The 15,474-nt window shown below is 46.1% G+C and overlaps 1 protein-coding gene across 6 annotated transcripts; it reads left to right on the top strand.

The window, feature by feature from the left end:
• Positions 1-2,979: 2,979 nt before the first annotated feature.
• On the top strand, positions 2,980-11,571 carry gata3 (GATA binding protein 3). Of its 6 annotated transcripts, XM_023952073.2 has the most exons (7): positions 2,980-3,298; positions 5,900-6,250; positions 6,500-7,027; positions 8,292-8,348; positions 8,526-8,566; positions 9,350-9,475; positions 10,501-11,571. In XM_023952073.2, exons 2-7 carry the CDS (start codon positions 6,019-6,021, stop codon positions 10,789-10,791), a joined length of 1,275 nt encoding a protein of 424 aa, XP_023807841.1. In that variant the 5' UTR covers positions 2,980-3,298; positions 5,900-6,018; the 3' UTR covers positions 10,792-11,571.
• Positions 11,572-15,474: the final 3,903 nt, after the last annotated feature.

Genomic DNA, 15,474 nt, shown 5'->3' with positions numbered 1-15,474 from the left:
CTGAACAGGCGCGAGAGAGGCAAGGATTAAACATGATCCCGCGCGGACGGACTGTCAGTCAGACCCCCCCCGCCTCTCTCTTTCCCTCTACCCCCATGAAGGGCAAATAATTCTTCCGCGTGCGTCTTTTGTTTTTTTTTTTGCTTTGGAGCATCGTTGATCAAAAGGGATAATAAATGAACCCCCTCTTCTCTGTACCCCCCCCCCCCCACCTCCATCCAGGCTCGGTTCTGACTCCTGATGTGGTCGTGATGCTCCTGAGCCAAACAGTTGATGGTTCCTTTAATTAGCACGCGGAAGATTAATGACAAAGCGCGCGCGGGGGCCGCTCTGTTTCCACACTGAGACAAAACTGGAAGTGTGGCTTAAGGTAACCCCCCCCCCTCCCCCATTAAAATGAGTGGCCTCTGCTGCAGATTTTCTGCTCCTCATTCTGCGTTTATCCCCTCAGACTGAAGCGCTTTCGCTCCTTTTCTCTGTTTATTCTCTCCGTGAAACAAAGAAAATCTAGATTCCTGCACGTGCGCGGACAGACGAATCTGTAAACAGTTTCCGGTCAGACTGACAACAAATTCTGCACCGATTTGGTTTTTAGATGCAAAATATTCCAACGTTTTTGGATTTAGTTTGAAATAACATATATATATATAAATATATAATAAATGTCAGTTCATTTTCACAGTTTTTGGAGCAAATCTGCAGAAATGATCAGAAGCTTAAAGCTAAAATCACTAAAAACAAATGGAATTATTGAAATCTGGGATTTGAAAATGTAATTTAATCTTTGAACCCAAACAAACTCGGTTCCTGATGAGAAAACAGTCTCATTCAGATGTAAATTTGAACCCTCAGTGAACTGCAGCTTTTTTTATTTTAAATCTTATTTTTCCATAAAACTCATATTCTCAGGCTTTGTTCATTGTTGTGGTTAAAACGCGCACAGGTTCACAGTTAAAGAGGAGCACGTGCCCCAGGAACCGGGTAATCACGTTACAGTAACGCAGTGCTGGTGCCAGGCTGGCAGAGAGGGGGGGGGGTGTTAATGCAATTCGATATTTGCCCCATTGCCATTTGAAGAAGGGGAGGGGGGGGACCCGATAGCGGGGTAACTGACACCCCCGATCGGCCTTGTAGCGCCACAAAGTCTCACGCAGGAAAACATGGATGTAAAACTCTCCAATTAATGACTTTTTGGTCTATTGTGGTCGCGCATGTCGATGTACGCGCACGCTCGTGTGTGACCGTGTATTTGCTTACTATTGGTGGGGGGGGTGTAATCATAGAGCACAAACAGAATCAAACAGAATAAACACAAGTGTATCATTAATAAAATAACAATAAAATAAAAATGCACGCGGCCCCCCAGCACTGCTACCTGCAGAAATGTGTGCGCGCGTGATGTTGGAGGGGGCCGCTGGGGGGAGCGGGGGCAGGATGCATGATCAAAAGTGATTCTTTACGTTTGATAATAGTTTTAGTTTCACTAAAATTTTCGAAGACTTTCTGAGGTTTCAGAATAAATTCATGAGAGTACAGGGGGCGGGGGGGGCGGGGGGGGGTGTCCATCCCCGGTTTGTTTGACATGGCGGCCTCCCCGGGTATAAAAATCCAGATAAACATCTGTTGGCGCTGCCAGGACGTTGGAAAATGAAGGATTGAGGGAGGAAGAGGAGGAAGACAAAAAATAATGAAAAAGAAAAAGATGCGGGGAGGGGGTGGGGGGGGGCAGTAGGGAGATGGTGATCAGCTAATTACAGCTGCAAATAAATTGCTCGTTTATCCTGATCACCCCCCACCCCACCCACCCCCTTCCTTTTCGTCCTTACAAATAAAACTACAGGACTAATCCATCAATTTCATTATGATCAATATTATTGCCCCCCCCCAAAAAAAACCACACTTTACAATCCAATCATTAAAGAAAACCCCCTGGACCACGTATATAGAGGTGGTGGTGGTGGGGGCTACTTCCTGATGGTTTTGTACTAACAAACTAATTAAAGTAGATTTTTATTTTTATTTATCTGATCCACCCCCCTCCCTCCATCCCTCCTCCTGCACCTTTTTAAACATGTTTTACCATTTTAGAAAGGGAGCATTTGAGCCCCCCCCCCCCCCATCAGATTCATTGTGATGTATTAGATGCAATAAATTATCCCGTGTAACAAAACATGGCGCGCTGAAAGGCTGATAATCTGCAGAGGGGAGATAAGGATTCATTATTCCGAATCATTATGAATCCGGCGTTGGCTCTGACTTCTTTCTTAATCAGCTTCTGTGATCCTGAAGGGAGCAGATAAGAGCGGACTCGTTCAGCATTCTCCCCACCTAATATTTTAAAATAAAACACACGTGCACATATATATATTTATATTTTAGAGAGGAGGGGGCAGTGAAAGAAATAAATAGATAACGCCTCCTTTCTGGCCGCGGTTTGTCTCAGAAATGATGTTTTACTGCAAAAAAAAAAAAAAAAGGACAAAAATCAGAATTTGGAGGCGCTCCTTTGACGGGGGGGGTTGGCCTCTGCGCACGCTCCGCTCCTGTGGAGGCAGAGGACCACGCCGCGCGCGCGGGAGCGACAGGTTTTAAATGGATGATTTCAGAATCAATTTCACCAAAATAAAAAGACATTTGAGAATCTAAATAATCTGGTTTTGATGCGTCAAATCCATCCGCGTTTATCAATAACAGCAGATTATTAAATCAGGGAGGGATTCAAACCCCCCCACCCGCAACCTAAAAAAAATCTGCGTAATTATATTTTATTTACTACCTAAATTGATCCCTCCCACCACACACACGCACGTATGCGCACGCAGGCGCGCAGGGTTGCTAGTGATCAGTTTTTGAGCCTCCTCTGTGTTCAATTTTGCGTCAGATGCGATTTGCGCAGAATTTGTGAAACTGGGGGGGTGGGGGTGGGAGGGGAGTTCAAATGTAAATAATAAATAAAAACAAAGAGGAGTGGCTGCTGCTGCCGCGCGCTCTGTACGCGGAGCTGGAAGAGCCGCGAGTCTATCAGGCCGCCTATGGTTTGGCCCGTGCGCGCGTGCACCCGTGCCCCGGTAGCCTGTGCGTGCTCGCGCTTCTCCTGGCGGTGACTTTTCGAAGATGATGATGTGACTCCGGGCCCGCGGGCGCGCGCACCTTCTCCTCCTCCTCCTGCAGCAGCAGCAGCAGCAGCAGCTCTCCTCTCCCCTAAAGGCCCCCGGCCCCCCACCTCCATGTCCCACTTTCTCCACATCTGCAGGGGAAGGAAACGGAAGAGCCTCGCGCCGTACAGCGTCCACACCAGGTCAGTAAACGTTTGCCTGTGAAAGTCCCGCGCGCATCCTCCGCGCGGCGGCTCTGCATGTCTGATGTTCGCTGCCGATAGTATCGATCCAGATTATTAATAATAACGTTTTACCTCCTGATCGGATTTCTGTGTTAAAGCCGCCGCCATTGTTGCCGTCCCCCCACCCACTCTTAAAAAAATAATAATACAACTCTCGTCTATGTCCTTCATTATTTCAACAATTACCCCCTCCCCCCTTCTAAAAAAACGCAAAAATGAGAGACTTTAACGAGCCATTACGTCGCGCGGGTTCCGACAGAATCTCGTGAAGCCGTGAAATCGATCTGATTACCTTTGCGCGCGGGGAGGAGGAGGAGGAGGAGGAGGGGGGCGGAAAGAGGAGCCACCACGGCTCCCTCCATCATGTCCGCGTCGATGTCTTCATGTGGCGCAGAGAAGAGAATCAAGAGGCAAATTAATATGTGAGTGCGCGCGGGAGAAGGGCACGAGCCCACATTTTCACAATAATAAATATGCTTTTTTTTCTGCAGCTTTGAACTTAAACGCAAAATTTGAACGACACAAATGAACCCTGAAAATGTGTCTGCTGACTTAAACAATGTAACAAATTACTTTGTGGGAAAAATGACACATTTACGTAGCTTTTTTTTGTTTCGTTCCCTGAAAGAAAACAGAAAATAATTTATTCTGTTTGTTTGAAATCATTCTAGGAACCCGCGCAGACTTTCACCCCCAGTTTTGTTCTGAGAAGTCGGCTCGGTTCTCATGCTGACAGAACTGCAGCCTTTTTCTTGAAAAGATCTGCAGGACACAGATGACTCAGGATGATGGAACAAATAGATTACCTGCGGTGCCACGGCGGTTTCGAAATGCATGAAAGACTCCCCAACCCGTAAAATAATTCACTTTTTGTGTCTTTTAAGTCGCTTTACAGCTATCTAAAAAATTCCGCCTCTTTTTCTCTAAATTTGAAACATTTTCCTAAATTTCAAATCTAAAAAATATGCGCAAAAATGTTGATCCAGAAGCGAAAATTGTTCTGCGTAAAAACGCAAAATTAGATCGTTTTTAACTTGTGCTTTTACTGTAATTTTTTTAATCCTCTTTGAGTGATGTTGGTTTTTTTCTCTTTAGATTTTTATCTCCCCTAACCTTGTATTCATCAGCTGACGGAAGGAAACTTTTATTTAAAGCAAGCACACGCGCACGCGGACAGACCACTAAATCAGATTTTGGCAGCAGAAGAATCTTCTATCCGGTTCCGACTTACAAAGCTTCAAAAAAAAATATATACATATATTTTTTGTTTGAATCAAACTGGACCGAGCACAGAGTCCACGTCAAATGAAATTTTGGAGGCCTTCAATAAACCAAAATGAAGCACAAATTGATTTAATAGGATAAAAATATTTCTAATTTTACTGTAATCCTATAATTTTTTGTTTATTAGTAAACAAAATTAATTTGCAACCCCCACGTGCCACAAAACAACTAATAAAAAGCATTTCTGCGCGCGCGTGTGGGAATAATTGAAGATGGAGGCGTCAAATGGGGCCGCGGGCTGGTTCAATCTCACTCTGATCCACTCTCCTTCACCTGACGTGGGTGCCACAGCGTGCGCGCTCCCGCGACAAGAGGCTTTCATTTCCTGGCTTTGGGCACAAGGACGTGACGTCACATCCAGTGCCACTCACACGCCAAAAAAAGAGATCATTTTAACCACAAACTATTAGTTTGACTAAAACAGCAAAAGGCGCACAGTCAGAAAAGTACGCTTTCTTTCTTTTTTTGGAGAGTTTGGAGACTTGGTCGCGCGCATTTTAAAAATGAGTAATCTGCCTGTTACCGCGAGAGGACGCACTGCCCCAAATTTAAGAGCCGCAGAGCTGCCAGAGGGCCTCTGAGCAACAGGCTCCTTCTGCAGCCTTCCGCCCTCTTTTATGTGCGTCAAAGAAAAATGATTTTAACAAAGTTTGGATGATAATTTTAAAAAATATGTTTAAACAAAAAATTATTTTACAAACGAAACGTTTAAAGTCAGCACTTCTGCATCTCTCCGGTACCCCCTCCCTCAACAAGCTTCACTCAATTAAGGCAGGCCCCTCCCCTAGCTGATGACACTGACGGACCCTCCTTAAGTTGCGTCGCGCCGCAGCTGTCTGCGAGCATTGAGCCGCCTGGCGCCATCCTGAAAGAATGCCTTCACTGTAAAAAAAAAAAAAAAGAGTGAGAGAGCTACAGGGCACACAGGAGAGAGAGAGTGACAGAGGGGGGGCAGAAAGAGGAGTTAATGGAGAGGGCTTCAACTGCGCACCAACTCAGATTTGATCAGAGAGTTTAAGTTGCTGAAGCTGCGCGCTGCACACGGGCTGAACCGGGCCGAGACAGTCATCTGTTTGTGAGAGGCGAGCAAGATCTGGAGTTCTGCTGGGACCGGACCTTTTCCTTACTTTATTTTTGGACGGATTTCTGTGACACCTTCGCCTCACGTGTAGATGTTCGTAAAAAGCCGAAGTGAAGCGAAGCGACGCGCGGTGCTGCACGCGAACTGAGCCCAGAGACCCGCACGAGCTCTGAAACTGTGCCCTCTGTCTCCAGGTTTTTCGAAACCCGGCTGTGGATTTATCGCAAAGGGATTTTTCTGGTCTCGTAGCTGCGCGCGGCTGCTGCGGCGCACATGAACATTTGCTGAAGAGGCAGAAGACGCAGAGAAGGCGATGGAAGTGAGCGCGGATCAGCCGCGGTGGATGAGCCACCATCCGGCGGTGCTGAACGAGCAGCATCCCGGCTCCCATCACCCGGGCCTCGGCCACTCATACATGGACCCGCAGTACCAGCTGCCTGAAGATGTGGATGTAATCTTTAATATCGATGGACAGGGGAACCACGTTTCTCCTTATTATGGAAACTCAGTCCGGGCCGTCCAGAGGTATCCTCCACCTCCGCACAGTAAGTCAGCTCTTTTGGTTCTTTCCATTTTTCACATTTCATAACAAAGCAACTGTGCGTAATTTGGGTATGGGTATACCTGACGCTGTGCCATGACTTCCTGATCTCCAAAGGATTTTCAAACGTGTTTTTTTTTTTGTTTTGTTTTTTGGTAAAATAAACCTTGAGCTGGTGCGTAAAATGCGCCGTTTGGGGGCCTCTCGCCGGTTCAGTGATTGTGATCTGCATTTGACATCTCCTCCGCCGCAGGTAGCCAGGTGTGCCGTCCCTCCCTGCTGCCCAGCTCCCTGCCCTGGCTCGAGGGGAGCAAAGGAATCGGCCCCCACCACAGCAGCTCACCCTGGAACCTGAGTCCCTTCCCCAAGAACCCGCTGCACCACGGATCCCCGGCCAGCCTGTCCGTCTACCCCCCGGCTTCCTCCACCTCCCTGTCCACGGGCCACTCCAGCCCGCACCTCTTCACGTTTCCCCCGACCCCTCCCAAAGACGTGTCCCCGGATCCAGGCATCTCCACCCCGGGCTCCAGCAGCTCCGGGCGCCAGGAGGACAAAGAGTGCATAAAGTACCAGGTGACCCTGGCCGACAGTATGAAACTCGAATCCGCACACAGCCGGAGCGTGGCGTCAATCGGAGCAGGGTCAGCCTCTGCCCACCACCCCATCGCCCCATACCCACCCTATGAATACGGGCCAGGCCTCTTCCCACCGAGTGGCCTGATAGGTGGGTCATCTTCTAGTTATGGTTCCAAAACAAGACCAAAAACAAGGTCCTGTTCAGGTAGGCGTGCGCTTTATTACATTCCCTTTTGATCTAACATGATTCCCCAGATTTACAGCCTCGACACTTGTTCAGTCTATAAAAATAAATTAAAGATAAAACAAAAAAAGGCCCAAACAGAAAAATTCTCCCACAAACGAACAACTGCTGGTGAACAATTTTGAACAGGCGCAGCGTCAGCAACTCACAGAACAACAATTCCAATAAATTCAAAAATATTCAAAACGTTTTCTGATCATAGCAAATATTTAATTTAATTTATTTTATAGGTTTTAGTTCATTTTCTTGTTAATATCTTTACATTTTATCCTATTTTTTAAATTTAAATTAGGGGAAATCCAAAAATAGAAATTAATTTAGAAACCAAATGTTTTTCCGTCCCTCCTGAATTTTCCTGCGCGCGCTCAGGCACGCAGAAAGGAAGTCTGCCCTCCGTTTATGTGTTTAAGTAATCCCATTACTGTCAGGCCATCGCGCGCCACAGTTGCATTGTTTACCCAGCGGCGGAGCAACCGGACGAACGAAGCGCGAGCGTCGCGGCGGCGCAGCGCGCGGGGAGACAGGCGGGTGTTTGCGGGACTCTTTTGTGAACAACGAAAGAGACGTTTTAACTAAAAAAAAACTCTTCATTGCAACATTTTGAAGGTATTTTATAATTTTAAAAGTAAAATGTACTTTAAAAAAGTAAATTTATGTTTTGTAATTTAAATATTGCGGAATAAAAAGCACTAAAAACTGGATCAGTTCCTGGTTGGTTGGGTTTCAAAACTCTCCTCTTCTGTGCCAAAACCAGAGCGCTGCATGCAAGTGCCGGCCTGTTTCTTCTTCTTTTTCTTCTTCCTGTCTTTTTGCTCTTTTTTTCTTCTTTTTTTTTGAGAAAAAACTGCAGCGTGAAAAATAAAGAGGGAAGTGCGTGAAAACGCTTATGTGATCACACAGGCGCGCTGCGTGGACCTGGGTTTCGTCATGGGCGTGCACGAGCGTGACTGTTGTTTCACTTTCACCCCCCACCCCCTCCCCCGAAAAGCAGTAACATGCTAACACAGGAAAAACGGCGTGCGCTTTAACAACAAATCTGTTGTTGTTTTTTTAATTATGAAAAAATAATCGGTTGCTGAGATAAAAAATAAAGAAATAAATAAATTGTTTTTATGGACCTTCTCACATTTATTCTGATATATGTTTATTTTTCTGCATTTTTTTAATGTGTTGTTGTTGATGCGTGGGTTTTTGATCGTGTCTGTCCCTGTGTTCCCGCATGCAGAAGGCCGGGAGTGCGTCAACTGCGGGGCCACGTCGACGCCGCTGTGGAGGCGGGACGGTACGGGTCACTATCTGTGTAACGCCTGCGGCCTGTATCACAAGATGAACGGGCAGAATCGCCCTCTCATCAAGCCCAAGCGGCGGCTGGTATGTCCCCCCCCCAACCACCTGACATTTCCCTCCAGCTGATGACGTTTCCGTCTCTCTCTGTGTCTGTTCTTCCCCCCCTCTCCAGGAAGAAGTATTAGCTGCAGGAAATTGACTCGACAAGTGCAGGTCTCTGCTTTCAGATACTACCTTAGCAAAACTGCACCGTTTCTCTTTTGCCTTTTTATTTTTTTTTAAATATATTTATGATTTGTGGAAATTGTCGCGCGCATGGGTGTTTTTCTGCAGCTGCAGCTTAACGCGCAGCTGCAGCCTCACGCGCACAAAAACACCATCCTCTCTAATAGCAGCATTTTTTTGTTGGTTGCATTTCTGTGCAGGTATTCATGCAACCTTAATTTACAGGAGCAGTAGGGCCCCCCCCCCTTCCTTTAAAATCTAAAGAAGCCCCCACTTCCCCCCTTTTTTCAATTAAAAAAAAAACTTGAAGCCTCGACTCCCCAGGAAAGAGCAAGATCTTAGTGCGCCTGCGCCATCTCTGCATGTTTGTGAATATTTGTGTTTCTGGAGGAAATCTTCAGCGGATGATTGACAGCTCAGCTTTATTTCAGGGTTGTTAGGCCGCCACGCGCGCGCAATTGGGAATCCTTTGGCGAGATAAGGTGGTCCCGCGCGCTCTCTTCACGCGATGTATTTTCAGATTTACAGATTTAAAGATGAAGAATCCGTTTTGTGTCTTCTGTCATATTTGTGTTGTTTAGTCTCTTTGTTAAAAAAACATCTGGATTTGTTTGCAAAAAAAGAAAAGAAATCTTTTATCACGACCTTCTTCTCCCTGTTTCCTCCTTTAAAAGATGATGTCTTCCATCCTGATTGGCTCATTTCTTCAGGTGACGTTTCCTTCCGTTTTGTATTGACGTGTTTGTTTGTCTTTTGGCCTCTTTTCTGCAGTCTGCAGCCAGGCGGGCGGGGACGTCCTGCGCCAACTGCCAGACGACAACGACGACGCTGTGGCGGAGAAACGCCAACGGGGACCCGGTGTGCAACGCCTGCGGCCTCTACTTCAAACTGCACAATGTAAGTCAAAGCCCCCCCCCTCCCACCCACCCCCGCCCTTTTATTATTATTTTTTTCATTTCTCCGAATCCCATCCAGACTCCTCATCTGACTTTCCGGAGCAGACAGATAACAGAATTAATGTGATTCATTGGCAGCAGGAGGGAATTTAAAATGTGCAAAACCTTAGTGAACTATGGCTGCTCTGGATATGAATATTAAATAAGATCTACGAATGTGTGTGTGTGTGTGGAGGGGGGGGTATTAATTTTAATTCCACTAATTTCTAGGCCCTGTTTTTATTTCTGCTTTTTCTCCAGTAGAACCTTTCAGCAAACTGGATTTCAGGCAAAAAATGTAATTGTAGCACAATAATAATAATAATAATAATACAATTAATGCTTAATGGGTCACAAACGCCCCCACATTTATTTCTAAACGCTGCAGTTTAATGATTATTTATTTTGATCCGATTTCAGTCTCAGTTTAATCGTCACACAATCTCATTTTGATGAAATCCAGATTTTTGTCTCCTTTTTTCGTTTTTTTTCACCACCTTGCTGAGCTTTGACACCTTTGAGGTTTCAGCGAAGGAGGATGTGAGTCCACGCCCCCCCCCCCCCCCCCCCCCCCTCTGCGGCGGTCATTGACTCTAGCATTTTGGCGAGGCTTTTTGTTTGATGTCGTGGGGGGAGGCCGGCATCAAAGACAGCAGGCCCGGCTGGCTTCAGAGCTCCGCGGCGTGGAGCGTAGTCAGCAAAAAGCGGGCAGAGAAAGCCGAGGGAAGAAATCCCTGCTCCCATTTCGCCGGGGAAGAATCCTTCACTCGTAATCCAGGCTCAAGCCTCCTTTCTCTCCCTCCTGGCTCTGACACAGTCCAGCTCAGACTCCCATGTATAAACAGCCAGGCATCTCCTCGCGGGTCTCCGTTGTGTATCTTTGGATCTGTCTAAACGCTGAACTCTTAAAAGCTTTTCCACCAGCCACTCGGGGAAAGGGGGAAAACCGGCTAACGTGAAATCTTTTCTGTCCCCTTTTGAGAGCAGATTAACCGACCTCTGACCATGAAGAAGGAGGGCATCCAGACCCGGAACAGGAAGATGTCCAGCAAGTCCAAGAAGAGCAAAAAGTCCCAGGACAGCATGGACGACTTCTCCAAAAGCCTGATGGACAAGAGCAGCTCCTTCAGCCCGGCCGCCCTGTCCCGCCACATGTCCTCCTTCCCGCCCTTCTCGCACTCCGGCCACATGCTGACCACCCCCACACCCATGCACCCCTCCTCCAGCCTCCCCTTTGCCCCCCACCACCCCTCCAGTATGGTCACAGCCATGGGTTAAGCCCCCCCCCTCCCAGCTTAAACACCTCCATCTGAAGGCTCCTTTTCCCTCCGCTGTATTTTAGTTTTTCTACAAGGAGCTCCATCTGTGTACAAAATCCTCCTCGAACCCACCTCACCCTTCACCTGTGTAACAGGACCCCCCCCCCCCCCCCCCATGGGCCCCCATTTATCCCAAAACTGGGGTATTAAAGAGAGCGGGGGGTGGAACTGAATATATTTGTACAAATTGTATGAAATACATGAAATGAAGACTTTTTAATTAAGAAAAAAAAGGAGACTTGGCCGTGGGCAGCTAACGACCAGAAGGGTACGAGTCGCAGCAGGATGGGACTTTTCTGGAAAGGGTGGGCCTCGGATTCGCCTGCGTGAATTGTGTTGCATTAAGTTTGCAGAGAGCCGTCTCTCTCCTTCTTCTTTTTTTTGCAAAATTATTTTATTTGATTTTTCTGGATGTGCTATAAGTCTCGGGCAGATGTGTTGAAGCTCACATGCACGTACGTGCACACACACACACACACACACACACACACACACAAAGACTTTCATCCTGCCCTCAGATTATATGCATTGTGAGAAAAAAGTTCCTGTATTTGTTATTTGTATGTATAAAAATCAGAGTACCAAAAATACAAAAGAAGCAAAGATGTTGAATTATTTCTTTATGTTATGCAGACTGAATAGTTGTAAAAATTTAATAATAATCACTAGTGTAAAATATGACTGCTTCTTTTTTCCTCTTTGAAAATAATAAACTAGTTTAATCTCTGTTGACATGCTAGCGTTGTGGTCGGCGGCCGTCTTTTCTGTCTCTTTTGCACCCCGCCCACGTACACGCCCTCTACAACCACAAGCTTTGATGCTTCCAACTCCGCCTCGCCGCTCGCAGGACCAGCTCTGACGGTCAGTCCAGCACAAACAGGAAGACACAAAATAAACGACGGAGGAGCAAATCAAGACGGCGTTTGCTTCGTCCTGTTTACCCCCCCCCCCCCACCACCGCCACAAACAAAGGTTGGAGGATCAGACTGAAAAGTTTAAAAAAAAAAAAAACGCCTCGAGAGCTCAGCAGCAGGGGGAAGAAAAAAAAGAAGCAGAACCTGCAGAGTGGACGCAGCTTCCCCAAACTTCAGTGATGCTCCTCGATGGCAAGTCAGACTAGTGCGGCTGTGAAATGAAGCTGGGGGTGGGGGGGTGGGGGGGGTTCATCAGTTTGCATCCGAGACAAATATCTGCAGTGAACTGACATAAACTAATCACTAAGAAAATAACAACAAAAACAGTTTAGAAGATTCAGGGCATTGATAAAAGATAAAGAATCACAAGACGGGAATGTAGATCAACTAATCCTAGCTTTTGTTTTGCATCATCCACACTGTTATGTTCCTTTTCATTTCTGCAAATGACCTTAACCCTTGTTCTATCTTAGATGACCCCCCCCCCCTTACATTGACCTGTTCTCCCTACCATGACAAAGGTGGATAAAGGTGGAAAGATTTCATGTAATCTATGGACACCAGTGAAGATCACAAATCATTGAAGAAAAAAGGTTCAGAGCACTGTATAGTGGGTCTAGATGACCCAACTCCCAACGTGAAAGTGCCCAGGATAGCATAAGGTTTACAGATGTTTTTTTTTCCCGTCTCTAAATGATTGTTTGGACTTCAGCTGCAGAAAAGTGTAAAATCCCAGAACCTGTCTGGTTCTGGGCTGCAGAGGAGGCCAAACAGATGTCAACTATTTGACATCATTTGTTTTTGAGCCGCTGTGACCAATCGGGAGATTGGCTCCTGTGTTTTAAGAGGGAGGTCAGCGGGGCGGCAGGATGAAAACGGGAGCCGTGTGCATATGAAGGGATTGAGGGGGCAGCTTAGACCCCGTGCTGGGACCCCCCTGGCCTCTGGCTGACCTTCTTCTCTCAGATGTTTGGCCGTCTCAGGTGAGGATGGAGCTGTGTCTCTTCTGCCTCTTGCCTTTCAGGTGAGGATGATGACGGATTTGCGTTGCAGCGGTCCATCCTCATTGGTCGCTATTGGGTCAAGCTCGGGGTCATGAAGGAGACGACATGCGAAAAAAAGTCCTCTCAGAGCTGAAAACGATGAACATCCCACCACAGGAAGCAGGAGTTTATTCGAACAGGATGTGTCAGACGCTCCACCACAGTCTTCTCTGCAATACTTATGGTTTCAGTCAAACTTTTCATCTCGCTTTAGGTACGCTCCGCTCTCTTTTCATGTGCGAAATTCAGAGGCTCGAATTAGTAATACTGGTTTGACGAGGGACCGATCTGTGTCAGTGTGGTCATGTGTGGGGAAGCTGGTTATGTTTTGTGGCCTAATGATGCTTCTCCTGTCCCAAAATTCAAAAACAGCACAGCTGAAAAGACGGCCACACGAGTCTGCAGAAGCAGCTCTGACGACGTTTACAGAGGACGGCGGCGGAGACGCGTCAGATTCACCCGAAGCTCTCCAAAAACATGAACTCCGTTTGATTCTGATTTAAATGAAAGGCAAGCTCCCTAAATCAAAAAAGCACTAAAGTCCTTGTAGAAAAAAATTGTCCAATATTAATTTTTTTCACATTTTCTTCTGACTCAAACAGGAGAAACTCAATTTCAAGTATTTTTCACTGGAAAACACACTACAGACAAAAAGCAGGAGTGAGAACTTGATGCATAGATGACGTAAAACTCAGAACAAACCCCCAAAGTACTCAAAATTCCACCAAAGCCTAAGAGTTTTCCACACCAGAGCAGCTTGAATCAAAGTTTTAAGAAGTTCTGAATGTCCTCAGGTTTTACCACAGCATATATACCCCCCCCCCCCCCATCACCTCCTCTTGACCATTTGGATTGATGGTGGCTCCATAAAGCCAACCATCATATTTTTTCATGTCCATGGCTCATAAATACTAGGGACGCCATAATTCTTGCTTTAAAACCAATGTTACACTGTTGCTGGGGAAAGTGAATTGTTGCATCCCTACTGCACAGGTTATACGCATACATATGTATACATTAAAAGTGTCAAATAAGTGTGTGGTGCTAAATCTAACATATTCAGTGTTATTTTATCACATTGGAATGTGCTTGGTATGAGCCAACTGAAGGGTTTTTCTTCATTGCTTTTGGCTTATTTGCAAAAAAAGAGTTTTTTCGGAATTCTGAAATTTTTGTTGTTATTTTGTAACACGCCAACCATATATTAAACCAAAACAAAACCCAAAAATCAAAGTTGGAACCAAATTGCGGGGAAAGTGAATCATTGCATCTTTAATAAAAACGTCCACCTTTTCCCACTTTCTGTTTTTGTTGAGCAGATGTGATTCCAAGAGTTCCAAGGATTGTGTTATTCCTGATCTTCCTGGCATCCAAGAAAATGAGTTTATGAGATTAGCTGTTTATTAGCTGTGATCATACTGTGAACACACTGAGGTCTGGTGTGAATATCAATTTTCTAACGGTTGCACTTCCGTGTCTCCAAAAGGACGGCATCCATACGTCACTACAATCTCTGAGTCCCTGATTGGTCAAAGTTCAACTGGTTTTGTAAGTGTAGCCTGAGTCTTAGCGATGCTTAAACGTTAGAATTTTGAATTTACATAGACATTTCATGGCTGCACTGTGGAACAGTGGTTAGCGCTCTTCACAGCAAAAAGGACCCCGGTTCAAGTCCCGGCTGAGGGACCAGAATACCAATGGGGGACCTTTCTGTATGGAGTTAGCATGCTCTCCCCGTGCATACGTGGATTTTCTCTGACTCCGGCTTCCTCCCACCGTCCAAAAACATGCTTCATTGGTTAATTGGTGACTCTAAATTGTGTGAATGGGATAGTGCATGGGTGTATGATAGACTGGCGACCACAAGCGGCTGGTGATAGGCTCCAGGAAGGGATAAAACGGAATAAAACGGAATAATGACTGATATACATTTCATTGGTCAAAGGCTCAAACACATATTTCCGAGCCCGTTGTGAACGTAGCATGAAGATGAGTCTTTACATCATGTCGCTCTTTGACTGGTGACTCTGGAAGGTCCAGAGTCACACCAGTAAAGGATCTGTTCCAGGACTTCTCATGGCAAACCAAGTACAGTTCGATTGATTGAAAGATTGCAGGTTTGGTTCCCGCTATGTGTTGAAGTGTCCTTGGGCAAGACACTAAACCCTATATTGCCTCTGGTGGTTATGGGTTGGCGTCAGTGTGTGGATGTGTGTTGGGACTGGGACTGGAAAACACTTTGGGCCTTCAAGGAAGGCAGAAAAGCAGTACAAAAATATACGCCATTTACCGTTGACCATTCGTTTGGTTGCTGTGATCGCTCTTGTCACAAGGACATGGACAACTCCAACAACCATCCACTCATCAAATCTAAGAGGCCTTTAGTAGCTAAACACCAAAGCTGGGGCAGATATCAACGTTCTGGGTTGATAGTTGGTGACACCAAAGTTCTGACAGTAAGTTTAGTTTTATTAGATTAACCCTTGTGCTGTCCTAGGCACTTTACCATTGGGAGTTGGGTCATCTAGACCCACTAGACAGTGCTCTGAACCTTTTTTCTTCAATGATTTGTGATCTTCACTGGTGTCCATGGATTAAATGAAATCTTTCCACCTCCATCCACCTTTGTCATGGTAGGGAGAACACGTCAATGTAAGGGGGGGGGTCATCTAAGATAGCACAAGG

Source organism: Oryzias latipes, chromosome 23 (genome assembly GCF_053564925.1).
Source record: "Oryzias latipes strain Hd-rR chromosome 23, Olatipes_Hd-rR_3.1".
Taxonomy (NCBI): domain Eukaryota; kingdom Metazoa; phylum Chordata; class Actinopteri; order Beloniformes; family Adrianichthyidae; genus Oryzias; species Oryzias latipes.
Note: the sequence above shows the minus strand (reverse complement) of the source record. Positions and strands in the feature narration are given on the sequence as shown.